We start from the raw sequence: 8,329 nt of genomic DNA on the forward strand, positions 1-8,329 counted from the left end.
ACACGCATGCACACACACACACACAATTTCAGGGCACAATGCCGTGCCAATAATCCAAACATATTCTGCAAACATGGGGAATGGTTCTCCATAAGTGTATCCCCCAAAGCATTCCCCTAACCCCTATAACCCTATGATCTCAACTACTGCTTGTATTTTTTCCATAGACTGCGTTGTTGCCGTTCTCGTTGTTTAGTGTTAATCAGTTTAACCTTCAGGGTCCAAGTTGAACTATGCGGTTGTTCCCTGCACTTGGACCGGTACTTCTCTCTAGGGGTTTCGTCATACTTGTTCCTGGTTATGGTTATACACTTTGTTGTACGTCGCTCTGGATAAGAGCGTCTGCCAAATGCCTGTAATGTAATGTAATGTAATCTCAATTACGAATGCAGCACTTCTCCAAAATGCACCAAATCACCCCTGGGGTTAATCCCCAACCCCCAGCACCCCTTTCAGGGCCCAGCAGAACACACCTGGAGCTGGTCATGTCCGTCTGCCCGCCCCGACTCTTCTCCAGGCCCAGTTTGGTGAAGATGCCCACCAGCACCATGATGGCCACCACCCCGCAGATGATGTAGACGATCATGTGCGTGCGGTCCCGGTCGTGCTCGTCCTGGGCCTCGGTGACGGGCGCCCCGGGCTTGCCGGTGTTGGCCCAGATGGGCGTGTCGTAGTTGGAGCAGGACGTCTGGTCCAGGCGGTGCTGCCGGAACTGGCAGCAGAAGCGGTAGTAGCAGGTGCCGCAGCAGTACAGGTAGATGCCCACGTTGCAGTTGAAAGGCGGGTCCCACTGGCCCATCACGTCGTAGTAGCCCTGGCAACGGCTGCCCGTGGGCGGGACTGTCTCCTCCTCCACGTCACCTCCCGGGGTTGTCAAGGTGACCTCCGGGGCGACGGAGGGCACTGCGGTCTGATTGGCTGTTCGGTGGTCCGTATCCGTGCTCTCTCCTTTCTGCGCCAGAGAGGATGAGCCGAGCAGCAGTATGAGCAGCAGTCTGGACAGGACCGCCCACACCGCCATGCTCAACCTTTTTTTGGGTGTCAGTGGCGAAACTGTAGTTTGGGGGGGGGGAGAACAACCACCCGTCAAATCAAAGAACGATCCGACACCCCTGATTCAGCATGGTGAAAAGAACGGCTGAGTTTTTCCTTCAACTTCCGCAAAATGTTAATTTTAAATTTAACTAATTAAAAAAATTACTAATTACAGTTTTATACAGTATAGTATTATGGGTGCTACAGGGTTTGAAGAAAATCACATGATTGCCACATTTCCGAGCACACAGCTTCACTAATTGATTGCCACTGATTATCCAGCAACAAAAGCCCTCATGGAAGAACAGAACATTTAAAATCTACACACGGCTCAAAACGGGATTGAGCTGATATCTCTGATATATTGGGACCGTAAGCACTCACGTTATAAACCACATCATTAATCAGCAAGAAAGTTATTTAACGTTCAGCTTGGCAAAATGTTCTCATGGGAATAGACTGCCCTGATGGCATTAGTTAAATACTGCAATCATGTCCCAGAACACCTGTTAAAGATCTCAACATCAGACAGTGTAATCAAGTGTTTAAGAGCTTGAACACACTGTAAACAGACTCCCGCCTTCCAGGGGGACGTGGAAAAAACACGCAGAGACAGAACGGTGAAGAACAGTGCATTTAAAGACACGTGTACTCTGGGAGTAATCCATATGTCCTTCAGCTGCACAGGAAAAAAAAAAGAGTTGTCCTCCTTTGATTTTGTTTTTCCTTTTCTTATGATGTCTTTCTCCTTGAAATGTTTTTATCTCCCTGGGGGTTTAATTAACATGCCTCCTCGTTTTCAGCCAGAACGTTTGGCTGTCGTCTGGTTCTTGACCATTACGAGTCATGGCCGTTTCATTTCTCACGGTTCCTGAAGGTTTTTTGCAACTCCGGTGTTCGCACAACTTCGCCATCCCTCCTCCTCGAACCAAGAAAAAAAAGAGCTTCTTCCTTTTCCTTCTTTCCTTCTTTTTTTTTTTATTCTGTAACTTTGTTATTGCCTCTCTGCAGTGTGAAAGCTGGCAGCGGACGGAAGGACTGGATCGGTTTTCAGCGTCGCTCGAGAAAAAACAAAAGCCTGCTCCACTTTGTCACGGCACCAAAACCGAATGAGAAGCAACAGTTCGGTGCGCAAAAGAAAATTCCCCTCTCGCAGGTCTTCCGTTCTGTCGACTCGCTCACATTCACGGGTCCACGTGGGACTTGAGTGTCTGCAATGAATGTGTTCGGTGCTATGGGCGTTTCTGCATCATTATACACTTTCTGTCTGAATGTGTTTGACATTCCTTCCCCCAGCCCCCCCCAACACCCCCCACCCCCCCAAACCCCCCGGCTCCACCAAAGCTGACACTTACTGCTGCTTGTGTTCATCCAAACTTTTTTCCACTCAGAACCTCCGCCTGCATGCGTCTGTGCGGTTGCAGGTGCGAATGTATGTGACTGACACACCTGTGATTCGTTTGAGGTGCGCTGTCAGGTGTCTCTGTCTCGGCTCCACTTTCTTCGGTCTCCGTCTCACGCTCAGTCTCACTTGTTCTCGGCGTGTCAGCTCACCTATCACTCTCTCCGTGAACTCGAGATGAGCCCAATTTATATGGAAATGTGAACGTGCGGCTGCGTCTGCAAGATTAGGTCCAAAGGTTCAACCCAAAAAATTCTCTTCGCACTTCTTCAGTGAAATCCCAACAGGCGCCAAAGCACAGTGATACTCCTTCGGTAAATACAAAGTAAAAGACCACCGGAAATCCTGCGATCGGGACACCTTTAGAACAATAGGTGAGCATCAAACATGGCGGTGTTCCTATTGTAGCATATGCCCTTCCTGTGATCCACAGGTAACCAAAGAATTTTCATTCCCCAGGGTTATTGGTTCAGATAACACCACCAGTTCAACAACCTCACAGCCTCTGAAGACTGAATCTCCCAGTTCCTTCCCCAGCAGTATTCTGAGAATGAGATGTATGTCGATATATATTTACATATGCATAGGTATGTGTATATATATATCACATCTGTGAAATGGCATGCATGCCTGTTGTCTCAGTTCCTTTTTGTTCAAATGAAATATCCTCTGGGACCATCCCAAAACGGGTTGTTTTTATTTTGTCCTTTTTTTCCCCCTTTTGTCCTCCAGTTCCCGAAGTGCGGTCCTTTCATCCCTTTCGCTCGGATCCCTTCTTCCTCTGATGCTGCTCTTACTGTAAACAGGCAGGACTAAATGTTAATGCCTCACACATGCTCGCTTACTCTCTCTCTCTCTCTCTCTCTCCTTCCCTCTCTCGCTCTCTCTCTCTCTCACTCACTCTGCTCTCTCCCTCTCTCTTTCTCTCTCACCACATTCTCTTTCCCACTCTCTCTCTCTCTCTCTCTCTCTCTCTCTTTCCCACTCTCTCCCTCTCTCTCTTTCCCTCCTCCCCTCCTTTCTCTGGTGAACAAATGAGCTCACCTCACTCGTCAGTAGACTCTCTCTCTCTGTGTCTCTGTCACTGATGCCTTCCTCTATTTGATTCCCAACGATTTTCTCCTCCCTGTTATCTTTCCTTGTAACTCTTTCCAACCCTCTGCCACTCCCGTCTACTTATCATTTTATTTTCTCAACCTCTCCCTCTCGTCTCTCTTTGTCTCTCTTGCGACACACCTCCAACAGATGGCATTTGGTCTGTTCTTCTTCTGCTATCCCTCCTCACTCTCTATACCATTTTTTCCCTCCCTCTCTCCCTCCTTTTCTCTATCTCTGTGGCTCCTCAGCTTCTAAATCCCCTTTTGTTCAACAGCTGAGTGGCGTAGTGCTTACTACAGACACAGGGGCTGCAGCCCTGTGAGGCTGTGTCTGTATCTCTGTGCTGGCTACAGACACAGCGGCTGTGTCTGTATCTCTGTGCTGACTACAGACACAGCGGCAGCAGCTCTGTGTGGCTGTGTCTGTATCTCAATGTCTATATGTCATTATCTCTATGCTGATTACAGACGCAGGGGCTATGTGGCTGTGGCTGTATCTAAGTGTCTGTGTGTCGGTATGTCTGTGTTGACTACAGACACAGGGGCTGAAACCGTGTGCTTGTGTCTGTATGTCTGTGCTGACTACAGACGCAGGAGCTGAAACCGTGTGCTTGTGTCTGTATCTCTATGCTGACTACAGACACAGGGGCCGAAACCGTGTGCTTGTGCCTGTATCTCTATGCTGACTACAGACACAGGGGCTGAAACCGTGTGTTTGTGTCTGTATGTCTGTGCTGACTACAGACGCAGGAGCTGAAACCATGTGTTTGTGTCTGTATGTCTGTGCTGACTACAGACGCAGGGGCTGAAACTGTGTGCTTGTGTCTGTATGTCTGTACCTTACTACAGACACAGGGGCTGAAACCGTGTGCTTGTGTCTGTATGTCTGTGCTGACTACAGACACAGGGGCTGAAACCGTGTGCTTGTGTCTGTATGTCTGTGCTGACTACAGACACAGGGGCTGAAACTGTGTGCTTGTGTCTGTATCTCTATGCTGACTACAGACACAGGGGCTGTGTCTGTATCTTAGTGTCTTAGTGTCCCAGCCTGCCTGCGCATGCATGTGCCCGTGTGGCGGAGAGAGACGGGAGATGTGAGAACAGGAAACGGAGGAGGGGGTTTTTAGAGCAGATTAGAGAGGATGGGGGGAGGGAGAGGGAGAAAAAAGGGGTATTTTAGACTGGAAAGCAGAGGAGAGAGAAAGGTGGTAGAGGAGAGAAAATTGGGAGAAGGAGAGGAATTGGTAGGGAGTGGTGGCATGCAGGGAGGTGGTGGAAAGGCAGTGGCAGGAAAGGTGCGAGAGAACGAGATGAAGAGGAAAAAGGGTGGAGAGAGATTAAGAAAAGGAAAGGAGAGAGAAAGATGGAGGGATGAGAGTCGTTCATGTTGTGAATTTTGAATAATCCTCAGTTTTAATGCTCAACATGAACTAGATTTAGCAGAAGCAGCGCCGTTGGCTCTCAATGAAGAAGATGAACCTGGCCTCTCATCATTTCATCAGAACACACGGAGACCGTGAAGATTCCCTGTTAAATATTTTATCCTTTTACTTAATCATTGACATTAGACTCCCTCTGAATATATATATATATATATATATATATATATATATATATATATATTTTGCAGTTTTTCATACGTTTCCTTATCAGGATAAATAACACTCGATTTGCCCTCGTTTTCCTCTCTCTTTTCATTTCTTTCTCACTGTCCCCCTCTCTTCCTGTTTCTCCTCGGAGTTCCCCGCATCACTGCTTTTCTCCTCCTCCTAACCCAAAAGTGAGCGGGTTCTGCTGACATCACAGACGTGCCCAGGTACAGTAACGGCAGCACTTGGAAGTGTAAAACTGTTGTGGCTTTTGAAAAGGCTTGATAGAAGGAATCAAAGGATAAAATTTGCTTCTGAGGTAATAATATAGTAATGTCAAATGATCTCACCCACTACACTACATTATCCCACAGGCATAAAGCAATGACACTCATTCTCTCGCAGTTGTTCCCAGTATCAGTTCAACATTTAGAACCACTGTACAAAATGGAAAATTAGTACTATGTGCACTTAAACTGAGGAGCATTGCCAATATACACTAAATGTACTATCCAGTATGCCATTTGCCCATTAATTTGTATCATGGACAGGGAGGAAAGTTTAGATAAACTTTAGATAAACAGCATAGTTTGTGTAGGATCCTTCTTTTAAAAACCTAACAAAGAAAAATAAAACTACAAAAAAATTGCAGAAGAAAATAAACATTTTAAGAAAGAGTATTTTGCCAACTCGTATCTAAAATATTCATAAATCTTTGTCATTTTTGTAAAAAAAAAGTTAAAAAAAAAATGTAAAAACACACAATTTTTGGACATTGACATTGTTTCTTCAAATTAGAATCGGTTTCAAAATCAGTTTGGCATTTGCAAAACTGACATTACCACTTTGGGCTTTTCTTTTTTTCTTACGCAAAGGAAAGATGGCAAAACAAAACAGACAGAGGAGAGAAGGAGAGCGAAATTCAAAGCGGTCTAATTGGATGCGGGGAAGGACAAACATGGCTCATCGATCATTGAGGAGAGGTCAGAGCAGCGAGGACACAGGGCAGAGTTGGGGTACAGCACGTCATGTTTCTCACGTTTGGGAAGCTTCCAGAAGCTGTCCCATCATCCTTCAAAATGGACTTGAACAGGGGATGGAGGGAGGAGAGAGTGATGAAAGGGGGAAGACAGGAAAACTCTGGAGGTCTCTGTGCATCCACACTAAAAAAATACATACAATTGAAATCTTAACAAAGGACTTCAGAACTCACATAACTTCAGAATAACAAAGGAATTTCCAGTTTAGTAAAACTATTCACAGCTTAACAAAGGATATCAAGGTGGGAAACCTACCAAAGTTACAGCTCTTCTAGAAGAAAGGTGTTTCTGGTGTCAAATTTTTTGTGTGGTTGAAGAAAACAAGAATTTATTTAGACAATTATTTTAACCAGATGTAGGGTGGCAGATTGAGACACATAAGACAAATTGTTCTGGTCCCAGAACAGCAAAATGCTGAGATAAAAAAAGAATAGATACAGTTTTTGATACAGCAGACATTTCTAGTTTTCAGGTTGACTGTCAACCTTTATTCTGTTACTTTTTAAATGAAAGCCTTTCCTCTTTTAAATTAAAAGAACTTTTAAATAGGAGTATTCAAGAAGATTGGCTAGAAAATTAAACCAAAGCCATTGATATATTATTTAGCTGGGGTAGTCACTGTACAATAAACAATACAATAGTCAAACAAATAAAAATCACATGACTTTTGGCTGCAACACTTTTGTGACTTTTGTGCTTTACAGAAATAGACATCCCTAACTTCCTTGATTTATGATGTTTCATTAAACCTGCTGTAGACCTTGACAGAAAACCATATTGCAAAATGGTAATTTACAGCCGAAATCTTTCTGCCATTTCAGTCATAAGAAACAACAGTGCAAAGATATTGACTCTTGAGGCATTTGGCATTAGAGACCACTTGACTAATGTTGGCTGCAACTTTAATGGTTTATCTCTCACAGAAAGGATGAATATACCTTCAGCTTTCCTCACCTTTAGACAGATAAAATTGCACAGCGCGTTTGGCAGTTCCTTTCAACACTATGCTGTATTCTTTTCCCCCAAGGCGGTGTATTTTCAGCAACATCACAAGGAGCGCTTTCAGCCCCTCAGCTCAGAGATTCTGTTCAGGCACCACCAATCCACCTCTCCATATTACTCTCAGCATGCCCCTTTCACTATTTCTGCTAATACCCACCGCTTGTGGAAATGACTGGCGTATTTGAATGAATGAATGAATGAAACGTTGCATTTATATAGCACTTTTCCAGATGCTCAAAGTGCTTTACAGTGATGAGTGGGAGCTCGCCTCAGCCAGCCACCACCAATGCGTAGCACCCACCTGGGTGATGCATGGCAGCCATTTTGTGTTGGAAGTTTAGCCAGGAAGTTTAGCCAGGACACCAGGGAACCCCTACTCTTTGCGATGAGTTTACTAGCAGCTTTAATAGTAGTAGCAGTAGTAGTAGTAGTAGCAGTAGTAGCAGTAGTAGTAGCAGTAGTAGTTGTAGCAGTAGTTGTGGAGCAGTGGTAGCAGTAGTATTAGCAGCAGTAGTAGCAGTAGTAATAGTAGTAGTAGCAGTCATAGGAGTAACAGTAGTAGCAGCAGTAGTAATAGTAGCAGCAGCAGCAGCAGCAGTATTAGTATTGGTGGAGAAAAAACCCAGGAAGAGGCAGTAGGGTGGGTATCCAACAAAAAGGACCAGAGTTGTGCCACTGTGGGATGTGATGCGTCATTACCTTTACAATGGCAGACCCAGTCAGAACTGTCCATTTAGCCTCATTCCTCCCAGTGGAACAAAGCACTGGCTCCTTGTTTCAGTCCACCCTCTTTATGTGTTTTTTTTTTTTACTTTATTCAGACGGGGGAAAGCAGAGATGGTTACAGACAGAAGTAGGCTTGCAGCACAGAAAGTGAAATGGTGGGGAATCAAACCCTCAGCCACACAGGGGATTAGTACATGGCTTAAGGGTCAGCTGCTCTATGGACTGTCTCCCCCAGGAAGAGTGTGGGTCATGACTGCAGGATACACAACATGTGGCTGAGCACTAGCTATCCTAGGCTGTTGTTGTCATATAGTTGACTTTATACTGTACACAGTTGTACATTGCATCATATTGCAGTGTAGTTTAGCAAATCACAGTGTTTGTGTGGGGTGGGGGGGGGGGGGAGGGGTCGGGGGGGCTCAGTTCCAACTTGAATCT

The 8,329-nt window shown here is 45.3% G+C and overlaps 1 protein-coding gene across 2 annotated transcripts in view; it reads right to left on the reverse strand.

Moving 5' to 3' along the window:
- shisa8b (shisa family member 8b) overlaps positions 1–2,336 on the reverse strand; it is a 31,365-nt gene extending 29,029 nt beyond the window's left edge. For both annotated transcript variants that reach the window (XM_035403718.1, XM_035403717.1), the window contains exon 1: positions 474–2,336. In XM_035403718.1, coding sequence (XP_035259609.1) covers positions 474–1,021 — 548 coding nt within the window. In that variant the 5' untranslated portion in view covers positions 1,022–2,336. The remainder of the gene's footprint in view (positions 1–473) is intronic.
- Positions 2,337–8,329: the final 5,993 nt, after the last annotated feature.

The sequence above is a fragment of the Anguilla anguilla genome, chromosome 2 (genome assembly GCF_013347855.1).
Source record: "Anguilla anguilla isolate fAngAng1 chromosome 2, fAngAng1.pri, whole genome shotgun sequence".
Taxonomy (NCBI): Eukaryota; Metazoa; Chordata; class Actinopteri; order Anguilliformes; family Anguillidae; genus Anguilla; species Anguilla anguilla.